We start from the raw sequence: 23,170 nt of genomic DNA, 5'->3' as shown, positions 1-23,170 counted from the left end.
CCCTTGTGATGACATCAAGAAAGGGATTGAGAGCGCTTAGATGATGCAGCAGTCGCAGGGCAATGGGCAGGGAATGATGAAGCAGAAACGACCAGGGCAGCAGCCACCGCGATCACCACCTCTCAGACCGACCTCTGAGTCTTCGTGTGGCTTCTGGGTATCTGATTTGCCTGTCAGTTGATACAGTCCAATTCTGGGGGTGAAATGACCGAAACATACCCATCGGTTGAAATGTCGCCGGCTGGCTCGTCTGCAAGTTGCTATCCAGGTGCGCATTCTCTGGGCGCTGGACAGCAGCAGCATCCATGATCATGGGCGATTGAGTGGTGGGGCCTTGAGGAGACATGGTGATGCTGGTGAGCGTGTGGGGGTTGCGATGAACTGTGGAGAGAACCGTTGGAGATGTCGGATTAAGCTTTCTTGTGTTTCTTGGCTTGAGATGGGAGAAGGTTGAGTGTGCGGAAAGTGAGGAGAGATCTAGAATATTTGCTCGAGAGAAATGGAGACGAATGACGGAATAAATCCGAGGCGGGCACAGCAAGTCTCAGCAGGTTCCAGGTTGCGGCGGCGGCGGCGAGAGTGTTGCGTTGGCTGAGAGGTGGGTGGTTGGTGCGAAGATTTCATTACGTCACTGGACCAGTCGCACGGTGTCACCTTATCGCACATGAACTAGACGATATGAGCCCTAACCACTTGTATAACTGACCACCTCTTTTCCCCAATGCTGTCTGTCAGCGCCCTTTTCCTCGCTTTCATGACTTGCTCTCTTTTTCGTCTTTTCGTGCCTCGCACACCCCAATCATGTTGATTGAGCCATTCGCTCCGAGTTATCCATCGACATTGAATCAGTATCTCCGCCCCTAACAAGAGCAGCTTAGACGTTCTGCTTGCAGTTCTATTGGCCGGCGGCCTTGATGCACCCTATCTTTAGTTCAGTCAGGTTTCAACATGCTTGAGAAAAATGAAGCTTGCCGTCGAACGAAATTGAATAGCATTCTTTCCGTCACTGCAGCAATCTACCTGCCTCAAGTCATCTTGGGTGCTAGTTGAACTACACTATCAACAGCAGTTTTGCGCACAGTGTCTTCCCAACCTCTGCTATTAAATGGGCCTGCTCTTTCCGCTGAAGTACTCTTTCTAAATACGCCGCAGACCTTTACAAACTTGGTGTCAGGTGTCATGCCAATTCCATAAATGACCTTTAGCATGATTTCATGCTTCAATAACAAGCTGTAATCCTGTTGAATCCTTTCCTTTTCCGGCCCTGGTTTGGCCAGGACCAAATGAACCTTCACGCAGCACAACATCAGAGCTGCTAACCCTGCACCTAGCGCCGTGGCGACTGATGATCCAGACGGTTTCCTGAAAGACAGACTGGCTCTTTCGCTTCCAGGCACGCTGGCTCTTTCTCCTGGTAAAGTGAATGTTATCCGATCTAAACTCCCGACTGATGCAACGGCATTTCCCCAGACTGATGCTGCACCGATGGTAAAGATTCTTCCGGGGCGGCCTTGGAAGAGTATGTGGCGTTCTGCTTTGCTCCACGGTCACTGGCAGAGTAAAACATGGGGATACCTCTCTGTGCCGCATCGGCGATTGTCAGTCCCAGCTTCTGGTCTCCTTCTGTTCCCGTAGGTTCGATAGTCCATGGCATGGAATTGATGTTCACCTCCTTGCGCACCGCAGCCCTGATGGCTTTTACGGCACTTCTTGCTGCTATCAGTCGAAGGTTTGGGTCCTCTGGGTGGTGGTAGTCTTCCAGCCGCAAGACGTATATTTCAGCGCTTGGACACATGTAGTAGATGTGTCTAGCCATGGCGGTCCCGTGGCCCACGCCTCAGACATAATGCGGATGGATCAGGTTGCGCTCTTTGTCTCGAGTAGAAAAGCTGTGTCCTCCGATGAAGGTGCGCTTGGGGAGATCTTTGTAGTCGACGCCGTCGTCTATAAGGGCAATTTTGATGCTAGCGCCCACAATCTGCCGCAGAGTGTTTGAGCCCCCAGCGTCGGTTTCCCCATCAAAGTTTTTCTTCGGCTAGGTAGAGGAGGTGGTGGAACTCATTCATGCACTTGATCCATTCATCTTTGGTTTGTTGCTTGCCAACATTCCGCGGGGTACGCGGGTAGGCTAATAATTCTGTGTGGTTTCGGTACGGAGGACCTTGACTCCGGGGCAGAGTTCCTTCATGCGCACGACAAAAGTCCATAACATAGGTGTCAGTTCGGGCTTCTGATTCTGATCTCCGCCAGGTATTAGTTCCGCTTCCACTCTGTCTCAGAGAGCTCAGTAATCGCAAACAACGTACCTCTTCAATGGAAAGGAACACCTGCTTTAGCTTGCTCAACTTCCTGAGTCCGCCTGGCTTAGCCCAGCCTCTCAAGACGGCATTGTTGCCATTCTAGTAAAGTTGAACCTCGCGCACATTCGGCGCAACATTCCAGATAACCTCGGAGAATGTATCTGTTTTTTTTCCAATCCCAGATTTGGATCCCAAAGCCTTTAAGTGATCTCTCAATTGCTTCATCAGTGTGTGGTCAGGTATGTGAGGCTTCTGAGTTGTCGGATACGGTCGGCTCATCGTCCACCATGACGATAAGGATGGATTTGACTCCCTTGTCACGAAGGCAGTCAGACACAAAGAGGAGATCATTTCTCCCAATAGCACTGCCACGAGGCTCCCGACTAACAGCAGCTTTCCGATGGATGAGCGGGACTTTTGGAATCCCAACATATTGGAGCACATCGCTGAACTTGAGCTTTCCTAGGAAGATCTTGAACTCCTATTCGGAAACTGTAGAGTTGTCGTAGCCGGAAAGATCAAAAGAAAGCTCCACGTCTTTGATGTGTCAGTGGATGTGAATAGGAACGGGGGGATAAGCATACGGTACTCCAATGAGTCGAGGGCTTCATACCTGGTGGTGTGTCTAGTCCGTAGAGAATGTCCATGCACTTGTCGTATGGCCTAGAACGGACATAGTGTAATTTGAGAAACCGCTCGATTTCCTTGGCAGTCTTCTCATCGGGTCTTGGTCTCAAATTTGGATCTGACTTTTTCTCAGTGCAGTCTGTGGGTTTCGACTCAGGCCTCAAGTGAGCCCCTGGCGCTGGCGCTGGCGAGAGGTCTCGCCCTTGGCCGGATGTGTAAGGAGTCATTGCCGCGGACTTTGCAGATCACGATTCCCGTACTTTGTCAGATCAAGCTTCAGGTTGCGTGTAAATGAATGCTGTCCGCTGATGCTATTCGGAATGATGATCGGCAGCTCAACTGTTGCCTTGTCCTTGAGATTCATGCCAAGTTTCTGCCGATCGAAGAACCTGCTTTTCTTGTCCTTGTCAATGGAGGTGTCAAGACTGCTAGCCTTCGTTCAATGTGCTTCATTTTTTTTTGCCGCTTTGTCGAAGGGCTTTTGTTTTGTGAAGATATAATAAAAATAAAACGATCGGCCGTCATTATTGAAGTCTCAATCTTGCATGGGATCGGAGACAGCCGGGCACTTGGAGGTGATAAGTTCCACAACAGCTAGTTGCCCTTCTCGACACCTCCTATATTCAACGGCGTGGTGGACGTGGATTGCCCTTCACATCCTTGGCCGTCAATGTCTCCGATTTAGCCAACTTGATGAGTTCGGGTAGGACTTTCGATCTTTTGTCAATTGCCACACGGATACTGTCAAGGCCCGAGTTAGTCTGGCCTCATGATAACGATGCCTGTATATCTTCAATGCTAGCCAGTTTTTCTTCTCTTGATTGTCGGCCATGCTGAGCACAGAATCGCCTTTTTCATGATTGCTGTAAAGGCACATCCACCTTACCAGGTCTTCCTTTTTCTCCTCAATTGCACGAAGGAGGGGCGTGTAACGATACCTGTTTGGTCAAACATGAGACCGTTCTCATGTTTGACCAAAAACTCTATCATATCCTCCGGTTTTGTGTCTTTTCCCGGAAGCTTGCGTTTCATTGCCTTTGCTAAGAGGTGAAGTGCATTCTCCTTGTCAATCGTATTCGGCACCTGTGCCAGGCGGTCCCAGTCGGCTCTAAAATTGTGAGTGGTTTTGTTGCCCCTTAAACATTGTCAAGAATCTTGTTCACGAGTTCCTCAACTGACTCTTTCTTATCATCGTCCGAGTCATCCTTCTCTCCCTCACCAGTATCGCTGTCACGAGTCTCATCTTCTGGCGGATACTTCATGGTGTCCTGGTGATATCTGAGGGGAAGGATTTCGATAGACCAATGGAACCGATATATTGGATGGGTGTTCTGTCAAAAATGAGCATGGCTGAACATGCGCCAAAAAAGAAGATCTGCGACGATGAAGACGTCCATCACATACAGCCAATCAAGTCGTGGGGATCAGAGCCTCGCCGGAATATCAAGGCCCGATTGTCGCAGTGTGTTGTGTAACACCGCTTCCAAACCAGGCCCTTTGCCTTGAACAGTTTCACTGGCTGGAAATTTGCGAAGACTGGAGTTGGTGGGGGCGTAATCTTGGATCTCGACAAACTCTTTGAGATCCAATTCACCCAGGTTCTCAGTGTCATAGCCCAACCGCCGGAGTTTGTTGGTAGGTTTCATTTCGGGGTTGAACCACACCGGCTCGTCAGGAGGTGTTGTCCCGATCAACCGACGACCCAGTTTTGACTTCCAGTCGGCCTCCGACTTTATAGTAATGTTGCACTCAAAGTGCAGGTTGTCCTCCCGAACAAGGAGCCTCGCGCAGCGAAGGTGACTTGGAACCCCAAACTTTAGTGTCGGATTTTCGCTGAGCCTCCAACTTCACGATCATAGCCTGATTTGTCGCATAATGTGCCCCCTACCACACGGGCATCGTCACGGATCGTTTTTGATACTGTTTTCTCCATCCCTCTGGTCCCACCAGTGTTGGCAATTCTGACTGGGCCGGTGTCTATTTTCCCCTCTATTCGGTAGGTGACTGCCTCTTCTTACTTTGATGATTGACGGCGGTCGAGGAGGGACGGCCGAATAGTTTCTCGTCTCAGCCCCTGTTTGACTGCCTTGAACCACATGCTCAGCCTGACAGCAAGCAACAAAGCTCTTTTCGTGTTACTGGACACGTTGTTCAACCGTTTTCCAGACCAATATTTCTTGAAGGCTCTGTTGACCTGGACTCTTTACGCCGCTCGGCCTCTCACAATCGCAGAGCTCTCAACTGCAATGCAATTGGATTCGGATAATCTTTCTTCGGGCTTCGAAGTGTAGAGGAAGCAAGACGAAGCCTCGAAACAAATCTTGCTGGGATCTTCGAAATCGACCACAACGAGGTGAAACTGGCCCATCCACGACTAAGAGATGTTCTGATGACCATTGGCGGTGACGATTCGGGCTACCTCTGGGACAAAGTCCGGAAGTCTGCGCATCAAAAAATTGCTACAGCCTGTCTCGACCACCTATGTCTCCCAAAAGTGCAGGAATTCCTGGCACCAAAAGCGGGCCAAGCAAGAGAACTAGAGTGATATCTCCCTACGGATGGCAACATGTGCTCATATGCTCTACGAGCGTGGGTTCATCATCTGGCGCAGGTTTCCAGTTTGCGGACCTGACAGTCGGTCCTCAAGAGGGTTGTTGGCAGAGAGATTGGCAATACTTTGACCAGAGGCTATTGGGCTTATTCCAACCCCGTGAACAAATCGTTCAGCCACCGAAAGCACTTCTTACTATATTTGTTAGTCATAGGACGATTGATGTGCTGGAGCCTTCAAAGCAGAATGGTGCAGTCCCCGAGTTGCTGGAAGGAGCACATAAAGGCCATCGTCATGTGGTAAGAGATATACTGCACACGTTCGACCTTTCTAGCGACGTGCTGATCAACACCATGTCTGCCGCTGGAGCCTCTGGGAACGAGACATTGCTGATTGAGATCGTGGACCACATACTTGCGAGGTATCCCACAGATTGCGGTAGCCTCTGGCCAGCAGACGTGATGCGCAGGGCATCCTGGCTTGGTCTAGATCGCTTTCTGAACAAGATACTCACCCTTGGCTGTCCGGTGGAAACTGAAGCACAGGTGATGACCGAACCGAGGCCCATTTCGTTGCTGTACCAGGCTGTCTGGAACTCGCAAAAGAAAGCCGCAAGGGTTCCATTGCAACATGGTGCGAATATCAACTACAAGACCATCCAGGACAATACAGCAATGCACCTTGCTGCACGCAATGGAGACGCCGACATGATAAAAATGCTTATCGAAACAGCAAAGCCTAACCTCCAGGGTTCCACCACTGAGGTTAGCACCCCTTTACACCAAGCTTGCACCTGGGGACACCACAAAGTTGCCGAGCTGCTTCTGCATGCTGGAGCTGATCCAAACATGGGTCACCAGAAAGGGGAATGGTCTCCACTAGCATCGGCAACCTACGAGGGGCATCAAAGATGCGTAGAGCTATTGCTTCAGAATGGAGCCGATCCTAATTCCTCGAGTCCAAAGGGATCCGCACTTTTCTGCGCTGCAGCCTGGAGTCACACAAATCTTTGTCAAATACTACTTGAAGCTGGGGCAAAGCTAAACAATCCAGATGATGAGACCCCAATATTATCATAAAAATTGTATGCTCTTTCACCAACGAAACAACCCTTCTCGACACCATGAGGCTACTTGTTGGAAAGGGCGCCAATGCCGATTCACAGATATCCTCTTCAGGGATGACCGCTTTGATGTGTGCCGCCTATAACACCAGCGGCCCACAGGCAGAAATCGTTGATACACTCTTGTCTTGCAACGCCAACGTCCAGCATGTGGATAAGAATGGAGATCCTGCCCTTTATCATTTTGTTACAGCAAAAGGTTCCAACCCTCGTGCTCTCGAACTTCTACTTCAACATGGCGCAAATACCAACTACTTAGATCTTGATCAAAAGAACAGGATCTTGCACAATGCTGTTCAAACCAACCCCCTGAATTTGCCCGCATCCTTCTGGGAAATGGCGCAGACCCAAACCTGCGAGAAAAGGCTCCGTTCACGCCTCTAATGTTGGCTTGCGGCTAATCGACATGATACTAATTTGGACTTGCTGCTGGAACATGGTGCATCAGTCAACCAAGCAGTGGAGCTTGCAGATGGGCATTTTAAAGGCTGGACAGCGATAGCTTTTGCTGTCAAAATCGGAACAGCTCATGGAGTTAGATCTCTGGCGGAACACGGAGCCAACCTCGGCTGGACGGGCCCCTCAGGCGACTTGTCAACGCTGGTGCTGACATTGACCTGATTAATGACCAGATCATGGCTACGCCTTTTGGGCGAGCGGCTGAGGCGGGAGACATCGAAAAGGCAACGTATCTCCTCAAGCGGGGAGCGCAGGTCGATAAACGCTCATGCCTATTATGGTTCACCTCTGATAGCGGCCTGCCGTCCCACATCTCACTTTGATATGGTGAAACTTCTCGTGGAACACAAGACCAATGTCAATCAAGCGTCTGATGTCCTTTACGGTGTGCCTCTATCGGCGGCGTGTCTTGGGTATGAGTCTGATGACCCAGGCTATAATTCTGGAATGAGTGACAAAATTTTGCACTACCTCCTTGAGCACGGTGCTGACGTAAACGCACCAGGAGGTTTATTTGGGTACACCGTCATTGCCGCCGCATACAACGCACCGAGTCGTATTATAGACCTCCTCCTGCAGAATGAAGCTAAACCTGACGTGAGAAATAGCATGGGTCGCTCACCGATACATATGGCCGCAGGCCGTGGAGGTATTGGAAATATTCAAGCGCTTCTTCGAGCCGGGGCTGACATCAAGACTACGGACGGTCGTGATCGAACGGTACTACATTAGGCAGCAGCATCAGGCCTTGCATCGGTTGTAGAAATGCTCCTTTCTGGAGGCCGGATCGACGTCGACGTCACTGATCTGGACGGTTGGACTCCTCTTTGCTGGGCAGCCCGCAGTACAGAATCCTGGCTGGACGATATGAGCCTAGGGGAACCTGGAGATCAGCTCAAGGTGATCAGCCTACTTCTGAAGCATGGCGCAAACCAATCCGTCATTGTGTTTGTTGGCGATCAAAAATGGACACCCATAAAGATCGCTAGATTCTCTCGGGTTGTGCAAAGCGACGTTATTCAGGTCTTGTGCAGTAGTCTCCAGGAAGATCTCGGTCCAATACTCGAAGGGGAGGAACATGCCAGTGAAAAGGGGTTCGAAAGAGAAAGCGTGTGCGACTGTTGCCTGTGCGGAAGTTACCTGAGCTACTGCCTTGGCACCTCACATACATTTTACTACTCCTTACTCCTTCATGGTTTATATGATTTATTCTAACATGATGTTCATACTATTGACAATCCACGGGTACCGATACAATTACAAAGCGAGTGTGGAGTTTGGCTTTTGTTTCAAAAACTACCCAAATCGGCACCTCATACATGCACAGGAACACGAGTTTGAAAAGGTAGGGCCTGAGTATGAAGTAAAGGAGGATGCTTGAAGCGGTCAGCAGGTATCAGACAGGATCACACCTGAGACTAGTGACGATGAATCAGAAGATGAGTACGGCGGACTTAAACGGCTTAGGGCTTAGCCAGTAAATAGCTGCATAAAATGCCTGGTACCACTCCAAAGAGTCATGCCACGAATCTTTCCTCCCCAAATCATCACAAAGCAATGATTTCAGTGAAAAAAAAGAGCAAGTCTCCCAGAAGGGAGAGAGAAGGTTCCAAAAAATATCAACGACTTGGCTATGATACACTACACCACCAACAGCTTCAGTCACCCATCCAAGATCCACCCAACTGCCCCCCACACTCGCATACACGATCCAAGATGCATATCCAAGTATGTGAAAGACCACCAGGTTTCTCGCCTCTTACCAAGGCACTCAGAGAGGTCAAGGCTCAAGTGATGGGGACCAAGAATCATGAGAAGAAAAAGAAAAGAGAGGGAAGTTTCTGACAGGAGAATTTTATTTTATACTTGGATCAGGGCGCTCAGTGCACGCTCGCCGAATTCAGAGAGAGTGTGTTTTGTCTGTGCTTTTATCAGGCAGTAACTCGATGACATCGCCCAGACCCGCGTGATGTTGGCATTGAGACATCTGAGTGGTTGATGAGTGAAGGCGCGGGTCTCTGAAGCCAGGCAACGAGGAAGGCAATGACTGCGGCCCAGCCGAGGAGGATGCCAGGGCAATACTGGAGAACATTCTGGAAGGGGCCACACGCGATGAAGAGAGTGCAAGTGAACTTTCACCTCACCATCGGTCTACGGATGTTGACCCGGGGTAGTTTTGAGTAAAGAGCACTTCAAGGATTTATTTGGTATTTGAAACGAAGAGGGGGTCGACATCTTGTGTGCGGATGTGTGCGGGTGCGTAATTCAATGGGGCTTCATACCAAGAGTCTTAGTTCCACCATTGGCTTTGAGGATGCAGCCCGAAAGGAAGTCTAACCAGAGTCTCTGCCATCTCAAAGCAGCAAAATAACCGGCCAGGGCAGATTCTCCAGACATTCAACAAGCTCCGCATCGGGCCAGCAGACCTTTTTCTCAAGACATCAAAATCGACCCGATTTTCCCAGATGTTTGGTTCTCTCCGACGCCAGTGGCTATGTCTGGTCCCAAACTCAATTCCATCCTCCGAAACTCGACCCCGTTTTGATCCGGGGATGATGTCAACAACACAGCAAGAACAACATTTCCAGCAGTCCTCCCTCGCGTGGACCCAGTTAACCGGAGTCCGCATCGATTGCAGCTTCACCTGACTGGATATCCAGGCAAGATCCTCGAATGGTCCCACTGAGTCTGTCTCAACTCTAACGGAACACTTCGCAGGTCCGAAAACATCCTCAAACCGCAGATAAGAACCCCGTCCTCCGCCCAAAAAGTTCTGCCGTGATCTCCAGACCATTCCTCTCGTTTACCAAGCTAGACGAAGCTGTTCCCAGGGTACTCACCCCCCTCTCTTGTCCTCGGCTGTTTTCACTCCTTTATATCAGCACAAGGAGCCCACGCATCAATCATGCATCTCCTCCCCCTGCTCCTCTCAGGAGCATGCTACTCCACCATTGTCGCCGCCGCGGCCGCCCCCGCGGCGACGGTATCCCCCCTCCCCGCCTTCAATAAACAAGACCTGAACGGGCCCGAGATCTGGGGCTCGTACAATGAAATCGAAGACTGCGAGATGCACCAAGCCATCGAGTGCCTCCACGACCAAATCTGCGCCCGCCGCAACGTGCCCATTTACGGTAAGATCCGCTGCACCATCGGCAGCTCGGTCGCCTACCTCTGCAACTACCGCAAGAAGGGCGACAAGTTCGAAGACGAAATCGAAGCCATCGTCCGCGAGGGCAACCGCAAGAAGGAGGGCGGCGAGCTCATCTGTGACCATCGCGAGATGTACGAGGCCTGGAGGCAAATACGCATTGCCAAGGGGTCCCACACGGGCTGGTGGTATGACGGCAAGGGAAAGAAGACGTACGGGTTTGACAGGCGGTGCAAGGACGGGGAGTGCGACAACGGGTGGATGACGGGGAGCGAGTGGGAGCAGTGCACGAATATCAAGAAGAGCAATAACGACTGGCTGTTTGACTATGAGGCGCCCGAGTACCTCAATTACACGGGGAGGTTTGAGCAGCACTTGCCTGATCCGGCGAATGATTTCGAGCCGGTGTACTTCAACCCTTGGTATGAGGGGAAGAGGCCAAAATGACGATTCACATTCTTTGTGAACAAGTTTGGAGAGCTGCTCAAGAATACTTTTCTGGACGCGGTGGAGCGGGCGTGGGGGCTCAAGGCGCTCAAGAGGAAGAGGGCGAGGGAGAAGATGGAGAAGGAGCTGTTTGAGCAGTTCAAGGGGGAGAGGGAACTGTTTGAGCAGTGGAAGGAGGAGAGGGTGAAGAAGGAGAGGGAAGGCGGGAGCTGAATGAATGGGGAAAAAAAAGGTGAAGCTGAGGAAAGGGGTATGTGTATTTAGTTGTAGTTGGTGATTGTACAAATATTTGATGATTGATCTACTTATGACCATTGTCATCGGATGATTGAATATACATATCCAACATATCTGATTCAGGGACGTTCAATCAACATCGCATGACATTGCATTTAATGCAAGCACGAGGTTATAGGTCGGCATGGCCAATCAGCGGACGTAGCCATGATAAGCTGTGTGGCCTAATCTTATCAATCTTGCCCATCTTATCATCGCCAGCGCCAAGCCACCCATTGTTGATCAACAGAAGTGAACCCTGTTCAGCCACGCCGGCTGCGGCAGCATTCCTCTGGTCGTCTAGCCCGGAATCTCGATTGAGCGGTCTCTTTGTGCAACGATATCTTTACCTCGTTGTGCTTGTTCGACTCTTGTTGAGGGAGAACAGAAGCCCAGAGCTTCGTCCCCGGCAGTTGTCCAGGCCAAGGCAGCTGCCAAGACATCTGGCCACCTGGTGGAGCAATCATAATGTCATCACTTTTTCCCTTCAACTCTGCCACTTCTGGGCCACTTTCAACCACGGCGGCAACCACAGATCGATGCAAATGTGGCTCCATCCCGCTCTCCCCATTCCCCTTCTCCGTGAGAGGACGCCCCGATCGGGGCTGCCCCTGCACAGGGTAGCACCGCCGGAACAGAAAATTGGATGACGACTTCGACATACCATCCATATTTTCGACCACCTGCAGATCGTGCGTCATGACCTCAAATGTCTTTGAAGGACAGCCTCTCCTTTCCAGGAAATCTCCACCGGATTGGGCGGGGGCACCGGGATGGGAGGATCAAGTCGATGATGGGACGGTTAGAAATCTCTGAGCAGGGCACACACACCGACGGCCTGATTTCCGGCTCAAGGCTCCGACAGCTCGGGCCGCCTGGAGGTTATAAGATCAGATTCACCCTCCTGACCACTGTGTTGCTCCACGCTGTGATACATCAGACACTACTCACACAATCTGGCAAGCCGTCAGTCGCAAACATGGTCGCCTACAAGCTCTCCGTGGGCACTGCCCTGCTCTCTCTAACTGTCCGGTCTTTGGCAGTTCCTATCGTCTCCGAACCAACCACCACTTTTACCTCAACACCCGCCTTCACTCCTCCCGTCAGACCACACAGCAATGTTACGGATCACGGCCCATACACCGGGCCACCACCCACCACCACTGGAGCCAAGACCACCGATGTTCTTGCCCCCTCCATCCCAGCTTTGCCCCCTGGACCCAACGCGTTTGACTATCCAAGTGACGGCGAGCTACACGCTCCGCTCCCAGCACCATACACGCCTTCCGGCGGTGTGGGAACGAACGGATCCGCCCCTGTGTATCGCGTGCTCTCCGACTTTGACTACGAGTCCATTGCCCTGGCACTCTACCAAGAATGGATCGAGCTCGATCTCTTTCACTGGGGGCTTGCGACCTTTTCTGAAGAGGAGTTCGAGGAGGCTGGTCTGAAGGCTGAGGATCGCTACCTTCTCCAGTTCATGGCTGAGCAAGAAGTCGGCCATGCCACTCTTCTCAGCAACATGCTCGGCCCCTCTGCTCCAGTCCAGTGCAGCTACAACTACCCAGTCACCAATGTCCGCGAGTACATTGACTTTTCCCAGAAGCTGACCCGGTACGGCGAAGCTGGCGTCTACGGCTTCCTCAACCACCTCAATGCTCATGATGTTGGACAGATGCTCCTCCAGAGCATCACCACCGAGGCCCGTCAGCAGATGATCTTCCGCCAGTTCGAGGGCTTGTTCCCCATGCCCGAGTGGTTCGAGGTCGGCATCCCCCAGTCCTGGGCCTGGACCTTGCTGGCGCCTTACATCTCATCCTGCCCCGCCAACCAGACCCGCCTGGTCTGGCAGAACTTCCCTGCCCTTCACATCCTCAACCAGCCCAACCCCGCTCGCATCAATGGCTCCAACGCCTGGAATGAGACCACTGGCGGCTACACCAACACCCTCAGCACTGCTGATATTGAGGACGACGAGGACTGCATCAACAGCACTGAGGAGGGCGTGAACTGCTCCCCTGGCATCACCAACAACCGCACCAACCCTCTCTCCTACCCAGGCCGTCAGGTCTTCCTCCAGTGGGACGAGCCTGGTTTCCCTGTCGGCCCCAACAACAGCTACATCACCAGCACGAGTGCCAACCCGCCTGTCTTTGCCGCTTGGGTCAGTCAGCTCAACGTCACTTACACTCCCCTGGAGGAGATCCAGAACAACACCGCCTGGACTGTGCAGCCCAACATGGAGACGTTTGCTGGTGATCCGGCTGTCAACGGTACCATCTTTTTGGTCTTGACAGACTTGGATCTTTATGTTACTCCTTACAACCTTACCCAGCTGAACCCTCATGTGTATGCTGTGGGTATGTACCAGTCTGGTTAAGATCTTGAAGCACGGTGAATGTGTCGACAGTGTGGATGGACACTGCTGCCAGGCAGTGTTGCAATTATTGTTTTTGTTCCTATATACCTCTTTTGCTTAGTAATTAATTATTTCAACATATTCTCCATGGTCCGCTTCATTGCTTTTGCAAAGTTGGGAGACCGAGTCTTGTTCAGCATGATCAGGGACGGGTGATTGTGTACCTAGGTACTTTTAGTAAAGGTAGACCGTTCAATGGGTAAGCCTCATACTGTGTCCCGTAGCATTGGCCCCTAGATACGAACCGCTAACGTCATCCTGAACATGGCTCTTCTTTACGCCGGTGCGACGACCGGATGATCACTCCATCGCGGAGTCATGACAACGGAGGTATTGTTGGATGGACACAGCGAGTGAGCTGGACACCTCTCCTCCTCCTCTGCACCCCCCAAATGCTTCGAGTAATGAAGTGGCTTATAAGGTCTAGAACTCTCTACCAAAGCTTTCTCTTATGAAGCATATGCTAAGACGATCTTGTCACTTCCCGCCGACTCTCATCTTGCGGTACGGCTGTATCCGGCCATCGTCAACATCCTTGAAGATGTCTACCGTCTTGGTTTGTGACTTTAAACATCTGGCACGCGGTGATGTCGCGCTGGTCGGCGGGAAAATCTCGTCCTTGGGCGAGATGATCAGCCGTCTCGCAAGCCAGGGCATTCCCGTGCCGCCTGGGTTTGCGACCACCTCTCACGCCTACTGGCAGTACGTTGACGGCAACGGGATCCGAGAGAAAATTGGTAGTTTGTTGGCGGAATGGCAGGCCGGGCGCGAGACCCTTGCCGAGACGGGCCGGGCAGTCCGTCGATTGTTCATCCGCGGCGAGTGGCCGGCTGATGCGGCGGCCGCCATCACCACCGCCTACAAGAAGCTCTCGGCCGAGGCTCGGATTGATAACCTGCCTGTTGCCGTCCGGTCCAGCGCGACGGCTGAGGATCTTCCTGACGCTAGCTTTGCCGGCCAGCTGGAGTCGTACTTGAACATTACTGGCGAAGACCGGCTTCTGGACGCCTGTCGCCGATGCTATGCCTCGCTGTTTACCGACCGAGCCATTAGCTACCGCCAGACCAAGGGATTTGACCACACCAGCATTGCCCTCTCAGTCGGTGTACAGCAAATGGTCCGCTCGGATGCCGGTGGTTCTGGCGTCATGTTTTCCATTGACACGGAGAGCGGGTTCGACAAAGTCGTGCTCATCAACGCCGCCTGGGGTCTTGGGGAGAACATTGTGCAAGGAACCGTAAACCCGGACGAGTATCAAGTCTTCAAGCCGCTTCTGAACGACACCGGTCTGGTCCCAATCATCCACAAGAAGCTAGGCGGCAAGGCGACCAAGATGGTCCTTGGACGGAGTCACCACCAGCCCACTCGCAATGTTCCCACCTCCAAAGCCGAGCGCGCGGCGTTTGTTCTTACCGACGACGAGATTCTCGCGTTGGCACGCTTGGCTTGCACCATTGAGAAGCACTACGGCTGTGGGATGGACATGGAATGGGCCAAGGATGGCATCACAGGCGAGCTGTTCATCGTCCAGGCCCGACCCGAGACGGTGCACTCCCGTCAGGACCCTGCCGTCCTCAAAACGTACAGTGTCAAAAAGAAGGGGCGTGCTCTAGCCACGGGTCTGTCGATCGGTGATGCCGCGGTGGCAGGCCACCTCTGTCTCATCGAAGACGCCAAAGACATCGACAGGTTCATCGACGGCTCCATCCTGGTGACGGTGGCAACCGACCCAGACTGGGTGCCCATCATGAAGCGCGCGGCAGCCATCATCACCGACCACGGCGGCCGCACCTCCCACGCCGCCATCGTCAGCCGCGAGCTTGGTGTCCCGGCCGTGGTGGGCACAGGCGACGCCACCTACGTGCTGCACACCGACCAGGAAGTCACCGTCTCGTGCGCCGAAGGCGACGTCGGTTTTGTCTACGAGGGCGTTTCCGACATCACCACCACAACAGTCGACCTCACCGACCTCCCGCCCGTCCGGACAAACATCATGCTCAACCTTGCCAACCCCTCCGCGGCATACCGCTGGTGGCGCCTCCCCGCCGACGGCATCGGCCTGGCAAGGATGGAGTTTGTCGTCTCCAACGCCATCCAGGTCCACCCCATGGCGCTGGTACATTTTGACAGGCTCAAGGACGAGAAGGTCCAAGACCAAATCGTCAAGCTGACGGTTGGGTACCCCCACAAACCGGATTACTTTGTCGACAAGCTCGCCCACGGCCTGGCGGCCCTCTGCGCGACCTTTTTCCCCAGACCGACCATCATCCGCCTCAGCGATTTCAAGACAAACGAGTACGCGGGCCTGATCGGCGGCGCTGAGTTTGAGCCTTTGGAAGAAAACCCCATGCTTGGCTTCCGCGGCGCGTCGAGGTACTACTCCCCGCGCTACCGCGACGGTTTCGCGCTCGAGTGTCGGGCCATCAAGCAGCTGCGCGAGGTGATGGGATTCACCAACGCGGTGGTGATGGTGCCGTTCTGCCGGACGGTGGATGAGGCGAAGAAGGTGCTGGATGTCATGGCGGAGAATGGGCTGCGGCGCGGGGAGGGAGGGCTGAAGGTTTATGTCATGTGCGAGATACCGTCGAATGTTATCTTGGCCGAGAGGTTCACGGAGCATTTTGACGGGTTTTCCATCGGGTCGAATGACTTGACGCAGTTGACTTTGGGGGTAGATAGGGACTCGGGGTTGTTGGCTGATTTGTTTGATGAGCAGGATGAGGCGGTCAAGTGGATGATTGCGAGGGTGATCCGGGTGGCGAGGGAGAGGGGGTCAAAGGTGGGCATTTGTGGGCAGGCGCCGAGTGATCACCCAGAGTTTGCGAGGTTTTTGGTCGAGGCTGGGATTGATTCCATTTCGGTGATTCCTGACAGCTTTCTTGCTGTCAAGAGGCATGTAGTTGATAGTGAAAAGCCCTGAGAATTCCTTGCGTAGGTATGTATGTGAAACATTGTATATACAGCTCATCTCCTTACTTCTTATCCGTAAGCTCTATCGTGCTCTTCAGCCGGTGCGCAGACCTAGCAATGGCCGCATTCTCGTCACTCCCCAGCGGCATCTCAATCGTCTTCATGATCCCCTTCCTCCCGAGAACCACCGGCAGGCTGAAACAGCAATCGAATTCCGGCTGGAAATGGCTAACGGGCCTTACCTCCCTCTTGTCGAAGAGGATCGAAGCGCAGATACTCGCCACAACAGACCCAGTCCCAAACGGCGTGGCCCCCTTGGCCGTGAAGATGGCCTCGGCTCTCTCTTTACACTCTTTTGCAAGCTCCTGATGTCCAAACGTGTCGGGCGAGAGCACCTTGTCGAGGGGGATGCCGTTGATGGTCGCCGACGACCAAGCAACCACCTGACCGTCGCCATGAACGCCCAAAACAAACAGCTGGATCGAGCTGGCGGCCACCCCGGCCTTTTCCGCCAGCAAACCCCGGATTCGGACCGACTCGAGGAACGTCCCGGAGCCAAAGACCTGGAACTTGGGCAGCCCGGCAAGCTCTTGAGCAATCGAGGTGAGGAGATCGACCGGGTTGGAGACGACGAGGACGATGGCGTCTGAACGGAAGGGCGTCATGGCCTTGACCACGTTGCGGATCACCGAGGCGTTGCGGTGCATATGCTGGATGCTGGTTTCGCCTATGATTTGTTTAACAAAGGAGCACAAACCGTTTTTTGGTTTGGAATGTTTCCTTACCAAACCCATATCTCGACCCTGCAGTGATAATTACAATGTCGCACTGCCCTGCCTCGTGGTGCGTAGCTGCACGGACACGCATGCCGGCGCCGGTGGCGTAGGCGACGTCGGAGAGGTCGCGGACCTGGGCGTCTCTAAGGTCTACCTTAACATCGACTAGGAGGAGCTCTCGCGCGACGGAGCCGAGGATGAGCGCGTAGGCGACCGCGCCGCCGACCTGGCCGGCGCCGACGATGGCGATCCGGGTGGACGGGCTGGTGGTTTCGGGGGGCATTGCTAACAAGCAGGTAGGTAGTCATCCAACTCGCAAGATGTTGGGTGGACGAGATGTTTCTCTGGGGGTTGTTTTGGGCACTTCCACTGGTTGGTGATGACACCGGCGGGTGACCTCACCATGACCTCTGACAGGGACTGAGGATGGAAAAGGGGTCTTGTTGCCCACGATCAATCTTTCGTAGGACCGACGTCATGCAGGTAGGTAGTCCGTTTTACCACTGACCAGGACCACAGATTCTCGTCAAGAGCAAAAACGGTGTGATATTTGACCGGAGCCTCCTTCTGTTGAGAGCTAGTTCCAACAACGACGGGAGATTAACCTCTCCACCCCAACCCCAACCTCCTACAAGACCCCCTTCATAAAACCAAAACCAACCCAAAACCTCATCACCCACCATAATCCCCTTCATCGCTCCCCCTCCCTACTCGGTAACCAACCCAACCAACCCCACCCTCGGCCCCGTCCCCAACCCCCCCCTCCCCATAACCACCCCCCGTCTCCAAAACCCCTCATTCAACCCCTTGACAACCCAATCCCCCGTCCCGACCCCCGTCCCAATAACCCAAGCCCTGTCCTCCCCGTCCCCATGGACATCATACGCCTTCCTTTCCCCCCCCCGCCCGTCCCCCAACATTACAAAACTCTCCAGCACATCTGGTTGGTAGGCCTTGTTTCTTCGTAAAGTATCCGGGTGCGTGGAAGCGTCTGCCACGATGTATATGTCCTCCACATGAGGGAAGTGGAACGGCCAGAGGGGAAGCAGGTCTTCAGGAGTGAGAGTGGGATGGAACGGGATGGCAATCCGGCGGAAGGGGAGGAGGGGGGGGAGGAGGGTGGGTAGGGGGATGTTAGGGGGAAGGGAAGATAGGATAAAGGGGAGGTTGGTTAGTAGGAGGATTGTGGTTGATGGGGGGAGGTGGAGGGTTGTTTGGGAATTACCAGGGAGTAAAATTGGGAGAGCGGAGAGATTGGGTGATGGTTGGGGGGTCGGTATTCGACTTGGGGAAAGGGTTGAAGGTAGGGAGAGGGAGAGGGTGGGATTGTAGGTGGGGGAGGAGGGCGAGTTCAGGGTGAGGGTTAGGGGGTAGATTTGGGTTGTTTTTTCTCGGGCGTTCATGGTTTGAGTGCTGTTTGGCTGGCTGGTGATGCTGTTTTGGCTTCTTCGTGATGCTGCTTGGATAGGCAATCATTGATTCTTCTGTGGCCTGTGTTGCGGTATCCAGCTGCTGTCACGGTCGACTTGGCGGTGGAAAAAATATTGCAACCATCGTGGTTGACAAAAGTGTAGAGTTTGGGAACTTTGCAGATACAAAGAAGGGGAAGCAGACAAAGAGCCATAGCCTACCTGTTGAACATTCCACTGTTTTGAGCTTCTCGAATCACGGAGCTCCGCTAAGAATTCCGCAATCAGGGCTTTCTTTGTGTTGGGTTGAACTCTGATAATTGCAGTTGCCCCATTATGAGGTATCGACACTGAGTCTTTGATGAGGATAGACATGGCGCCGAATGAACATTGCCCAATCGCGATGGGAGGAACTGCAGATTTGACAGTGCGATCGAAGAGGATGTTCCTCAAGTAAAACAGCCGAGGTAGACTAGAAACTGCCAAGAGTATGTGATTGACGCTTTTTACAATTAAAAAATTCGTCTGTTGTGAAGATTAGCTTGCGGAACAAGATGATTATCTGCTCGTGCTTGATCACAGTATGTCCACATATTCAAGGGGATCGCATCTCCATGAGGAGAAATGCTCATGAGAAAACAGCAAAGCACCCCATGATACCTTACATCCTGAAGCAACCATACAAAGAGACCGAGTCAATAAACATTCTGGATGTCTCCTGCTGGACGCCTGACTCATATCACTCGCAGCAGCTTACCAGGGACAATGCTCTCTCACCCAGGCTTCTCACACCTTACCACGTCACAGCAAATCCCATCCTGAAAGAGGTCTCTCATTCACTAGATAATGATAATTCAACCCAACAAATAATAATCCAGTCTCCTTTTAAAGCCCAAAGGTAAATTATATAACCCTCCGATGAATGATATCAAAAACAATACAAAATGCTCCCCAAAACCTCTAGATAACAGCCGGCGAGCTGAGCGTCAACGTCCTCGCGGACCCGCTCAGAGTGGTCCAGTAGATAGGCGGCTCGCTCCCCACAGCATCAACCGTCGTCCCCGACCCGGTAGCACCACCCCTCACGGTCACCGGCACGGGGACGCTGCAGCTGTTCCCGTTGGCCGTGACAGTGACAGAGGTGATGGTGTTGCCGTTGGCGGCGTAGTTGTAGCGCAGCTTGGGGGCGCAGTTGCTATTTTGATGATGACAGTCAGCATTTAATCTTAAAACTTGGGGTGACACAGAAACTTACTCCAGAGTCTGGCGATCGACAAACAGCTTGCCAATGTCGTCGTGCTTCTTGGTAACAATAGGCCAGTTGGTCAACCGCGTCATCTCCTGCGCGATCACCTCGACCCAGATCTGCAGGAGAGAGAGGTTGCCGGTGACGGGGCCGACCGTGTACGAGTCCACGTCGCCGGTGCGCATGTTGGCCTGGTGGAACATGAAGGGGTCGTGGTGGAGGCCGAGGAGGTAGCGGGTGTTGACGGCGCGGGCGTCGTTGATGAGGTTGGCAAAGGTGCCGCTGCCGCCCGAGGTGTCGATCCACTCCTGCGTGGTGCAAAAGGCCGTGTCGCAATTATAATAGATGGTGGTGGCCCAGCGTGGGATGATGGTCAGGCCGGCGTAGCCGTTGTCGGCGACGTTGGAGATGCGAGGCCAGAACGAGTTGGACGGGTGGCGGAGGGGGGGCCGGGTGTTGTCGCCGACGACGTAGCGGATGCCGTTGTCCCACCAGGCGCGGATGACATCGCCGTTGTGGAGGCCGGTGATAGCAGGAGGAACAAGGCCGGCTTGGGAGACCTTGCTGGCTGTCCAGAGGCCGAGCTGCTGGAGCCAGGCTTTGTTGAACTTGATCTCCTTGTCGGCGTCGGAGTAGGTGGCGTTGTTGAGCTCCAGGTGAGTGAAGGTGTGGGACAGGTGGGCAAAGGTGTTGGGGTTGGTGTTGAACCAGGTGGCGAGGGGATCCAGCTTGGCACAGGTCAAGGACCACGGGTAGGTTGTCCAGCTGCTGGGCCAGACATTGGTTCCGGTGCCGAGGGGCTTCTGGAACTCGAGAGGAGTGTCGGGTGGTGTATCGTACCACACGGGCTCGTTGGGATTGCACGTGGTGGTTCCGCCGGGCTGAGTAATGGCGTTTTCGATGTCACCGTTGCCGTTGTGAGCAATCTCGACAAAGTAGTTGGACCCGGCAGGAAGACGGGAGTTGAGGTTGGTTTGCCAGGTAGCATGCTGGACCATGTCGCTCACGCGAGCACGGAACTCGGTGTTGACTGGGCGGTACAAGCCCGTGGCCAAGTGCATGTCATCCACCTGCGTGCTTAGATAGATCTTGCGCTTTCCGAGGACTGAAGCATGACCGAGTCAGCATTTTCGGGCAGGTATCGACAAGAAAACGAAAGAGCACTTACAGACACCGCGGGTCAACCAGTGGATGTAGGCGTGCTGCAGGAAGTTGGGACCCTGGGCCCAGTCGGTAGCCCACGACATGAACCAGACCATCTGCTTCCGACGTCCATAGTCGTTGATGATGGCAGCAGTCGTGGTGGTGGTGAAGGTGCCATCCGAAGAAGGAGCAAAAGTAGCCACCTGCTTGGCAAGAGTAGAGTTGATGATGGTGGCTGGGTAGTGCCAGAGACCTTGTGTGCTTACACCAGCACCGCTGCTTGCATGGTTAGCAGGGCTGTGCTTCGTGATATCTCAAGGTTGGCAGGCACTCACGTCTTGATGTTGGCCGTGGGGAAATCAGCGGTCGAGCTGATGCTGATGAGCTGCTCGACACCCGTGTTGCAGCACCCAGCATTCGGGACGGCAAGAGTGACACCAAGATCGGTGCTGGGGAACACATCGAGACGCACCATGCGAGCTCCGAAGGTGGTCTGGTAGTTGTAGATGGTCTGCCATTGGGCGGGGGTGACGGCGCTGCCCCAGCCACCGGGAAGGTTATAGGCCAGCTCGCTGAGCACAATGAAGCCACCGTAGTTGCCGGACTCTGCTGAGGAGTTGAGCGGAGGCAGAGTGGCACCGGACTGAGGTACAAGGAGGACCTCGTATGGGATGCCGTAACCTTGGAGGCCAGAGGTGGCCGAGGTGGCGGAAGCGGCATCACGGGCCAGGACCAAGATGGTATTGGAGGTGGAGAGGGCAGCCTTCACACAGGCACCTTGACCTAGCGCCAAGATGCCTCCGAGAACTGCTGCAGCCCTACGGAAGATCATGATGGGGAGAGCGGGAAAGGAGCGAACAAGGAGCGAACGTCTGAAGGGCGACTGACTGGCCCAAACAATGACCGATACCGTGAGGCAAGGCAAACTCCCTGACCTGCCGGGTAACAAGGTGCGACAGGAACGAGTGTCGTTGGTGCTTGATGGTGGTTCCGAACAGGTTGGGTTGGATCTCGAATAAGTACTGGCGGCCAGCTTCGACCGAGACTACGCCCCTCTTTCTCAGCCTCTCGCTCGGATTGTGAGAAGTGAGCAAAGCTAGCGAACGTGGATGATCTGGACGGGCCCCCTTGCCAGCCACAAGCTGCCAGTATTGGATTTGTTACCCTACACAGTACGGCACTGACTGACCAAAAGGAAATGAGGTGTGGTCCTTGGTGGCCCTTAGTGTTCCGGATGGCTTTCGGGGGGCGACGTCGGCGAGGGCACAGACTATTGGATTTCTTCTCTTCCAACTCCAGTGCCTGAAGGCAAAGACATGTGGGATTCGGCTTGCACGGCGTGGACGCGCCGAGAAGAGGCGCTGACGGTGCTACACCACAGCGGACAACAAGATTACCCTATTTGGACGTTCAGGCCGCAATATCAAGACCGAGAACAAGAAAGAAAAGGAGCTAAGGGGAACACGAAGTGCGTGACATGTGGACGTCTGGTGTGGACCGGACGTTTGAACGTCGACATGGACCCGGGGATCCGACACCGTCGTCGAAGGGTGCCTGCTGGGCCCGGGTGCATGCGAGTGCGATACGTGAGTGGCCGGCCGGTGGAACTTTGCTTTTCCAACTTCCAACGGACGGCAGTCAGCGACAGCCACGCTAGGCCCTATGGACCATGGATGTATGATGTTGGTCATGGGCCGGTGCTGGTGGGTGTCCAGTCGTTCGGAGCCTTGCGTACAGGAATGCGAAGAACCAATATTCCCTCGGAATGGCCCAATGAATGCGTCGGTGACAGCCGCGAATAGAGCCCTAATGCATGGCTGGCCGACTTTGAGCTGGTCTCTTGACTCACCTGAGTTCCCGGCAAGGTAAGACTTCCATGGCTGGAAGACTGGAAGAAGCCGTCGTTGTCGTCATCATCATCATCATCTTGACACTTGTTTGATGACTGAACAAGGGAGACGAAAAAAAACCACGCAAAAAACTGCAGAATTTGCAGAATAAAAGACATGGACCCATTTCAGCTCATGTAAGCCGTCGGCTATCACTCTAGAATCAGGGCACATTCAGGCTCAACAACAGCGCAACAACAGCCGGAAATAGAACCTCGACCCCAAAGAAAAGAAAAGAAAAAGCAAGTGTGGGGAAGAGGGAAAAGAGGGAGGGGACCCTTGACCGTCGAGGTTGCATCGGCCGTCATCTTTGGGCGTCTGGGGGGCGTCTGGAGAGATCGGCGTTATGCATCTATCGTGAAATACCTCGACCTCATGGGTGTTCGGAACGGACCTCTAGCTCTTGTGTTCCCCTGCCAGCCCGCCCCTCCCCTGCCCCTCCTCCCC

At 53.6% G+C, this 23,170-nt stretch overlaps 10 protein-coding genes across 10 annotated transcripts; 3 read left to right on the top strand and 7 right to left on the bottom strand.

The window, feature by feature from the left end:
- Positions 1-36: 36 nt before the first annotated feature.
- QC764_000335 (uncharacterized protein) lies at positions 37-609 on the bottom strand (the record flags this gene model as incomplete). The annotated part of the gene is made up of 2 exons (XM_062939741.1): positions 220-609; positions 37-161 (listed from the first exon to the last, which is right to left on the bottom strand). The coding sequence occupies exons 1-2, from the start codon at positions 344-346 to the stop codon at positions 37-39; spliced, it is 252 nt and encodes an 83-aa protein (XP_062800122.1). The 5' UTR covers positions 347-609.
- An 826-nt stretch (positions 610-1,435) lies between these two features.
- QC764_000330 (uncharacterized protein) lies at positions 1,436-1,816 on the bottom strand (the record flags this gene model as incomplete). The annotated part of the gene is made up of 1 exon (XM_062939740.1): positions 1,436-1,816. The coding sequence occupies one exon, from the start codon at positions 1,814-1,816 to the stop codon at positions 1,436-1,438; it is 381 nt and encodes a 126-aa protein (XP_062800121.1).
- Positions 1,817-2,128: 312 nt separating this feature from the next.
- On the bottom strand, positions 2,129-2,525 carry QC764_0062610 (uncharacterized protein; the record flags this gene model as incomplete). The annotated part of the gene is made up of 3 exons (XM_062940533.1): positions 2,129-2,236; positions 2,307-2,399; positions 2,424-2,525. The coding sequence occupies 3 exons, from the start codon at positions 2,523-2,525 to the stop codon at positions 2,129-2,131; spliced, it is 303 nt and encodes a 100-aa protein (XP_062800120.1).
- A 256-nt stretch (positions 2,526-2,781) lies between these two features.
- QC764_0062600 (uncharacterized protein) lies at positions 2,782-3,154 on the bottom strand (the record flags this gene model as incomplete). The annotated part of the gene is made up of 2 exons (XM_062940532.1): positions 2,782-2,837; positions 2,914-3,154. The coding sequence occupies 2 exons, from the start codon at positions 3,152-3,154 to the stop codon at positions 2,782-2,784; spliced, it is 297 nt and encodes a 98-aa protein (XP_062800119.1).
- A 6,811-nt stretch (positions 3,155-9,965) lies between these two features.
- On the top strand, positions 9,966-10,655 carry TRP2_2 (anthranilate synthase component 1; the record flags this gene model as incomplete). Its single annotated transcript, XM_062946508.1, has 1 exon — positions 9,966-10,655. The coding sequence occupies one exon, from the start codon at positions 9,966-9,968 to the stop codon at positions 10,653-10,655; it is 690 nt and encodes a 229-aa protein (XP_062800118.1).
- A 1,255-nt stretch (positions 10,656-11,910) lies between these two features.
- QC764_402260 (uncharacterized protein) lies at positions 11,911-13,311 on the top strand (the record flags this gene model as incomplete). The annotated part of the gene is made up of 1 exon (XM_062946507.1): positions 11,911-13,311. One exon carries the CDS (start codon positions 11,911-11,913, stop codon positions 13,309-13,311), a length of 1,401 nt encoding a protein of 466 aa, XP_062800117.1.
- A 580-nt stretch (positions 13,312-13,891) lies between these two features.
- QC764_0062570 (uncharacterized protein) lies at positions 13,892-16,270 on the top strand (the record flags this gene model as incomplete). The annotated part of the gene is made up of 1 exon (XM_062940531.1): positions 13,892-16,270. The coding sequence occupies one exon, from the start codon at positions 13,892-13,894 to the stop codon at positions 16,268-16,270; it is 2,379 nt and encodes a 792-aa protein (XP_062800116.1).
- Positions 16,271-16,322: 52 nt separating this feature from the next.
- Positions 16,323-16,967, bottom strand: QC764_0062560 (uncharacterized protein; the record flags this gene model as incomplete). The annotated part of the gene is made up of 1 exon (XM_062940530.1): positions 16,323-16,967. One exon carries the CDS (start codon positions 16,965-16,967, stop codon positions 16,323-16,325), a length of 645 nt encoding a protein of 214 aa, XP_062800115.1.
- Positions 16,968-17,743: 776 nt separating this feature from the next.
- Positions 17,744-18,439, bottom strand: QC764_0062550 (uncharacterized protein; the record flags this gene model as incomplete). The annotated part of the gene is made up of 1 exon (XM_062940529.1): positions 17,744-18,439. The coding sequence occupies one exon, from the start codon at positions 18,437-18,439 to the stop codon at positions 17,744-17,746; it is 696 nt and encodes a 231-aa protein (XP_062800114.1).
- A 479-nt stretch (positions 18,440-18,918) lies between these two features.
- Positions 18,919-22,974, bottom strand: QC764_402230 (uncharacterized protein). The gene is made up of 6 exons (XM_062946506.1): positions 22,570-22,974; positions 21,170-22,446; positions 20,860-21,110; positions 19,701-20,796; positions 19,026-19,640; positions 18,919-18,970 (listed from the first exon to the last, which is right to left on the bottom strand). The coding sequence occupies exons 2-5, from the start codon at positions 21,664-21,666 to the stop codon at positions 19,406-19,408; spliced, it is 2,079 nt and encodes a 692-aa protein (XP_062800113.1). The 5' UTR covers positions 21,667-22,446; positions 22,570-22,974; the 3' UTR covers positions 18,919-18,970; positions 19,026-19,405.
- Between the last annotated feature and the right edge of the window lie 196 nt (positions 22,975-23,170).

Source organism: Podospora pseudoanserina, chromosome 4 (genome assembly GCF_035222485.1).
Source record: "Podospora pseudoanserina strain CBS 124.78 chromosome 4, whole genome shotgun sequence".
Classification (NCBI taxonomy): Eukaryota; Fungi; Ascomycota; class Sordariomycetes; order Sordariales; family Podosporaceae; genus Podospora; species Podospora pseudoanserina.
This window is presented reverse-complemented; position numbering and strand designations above follow the sequence as displayed.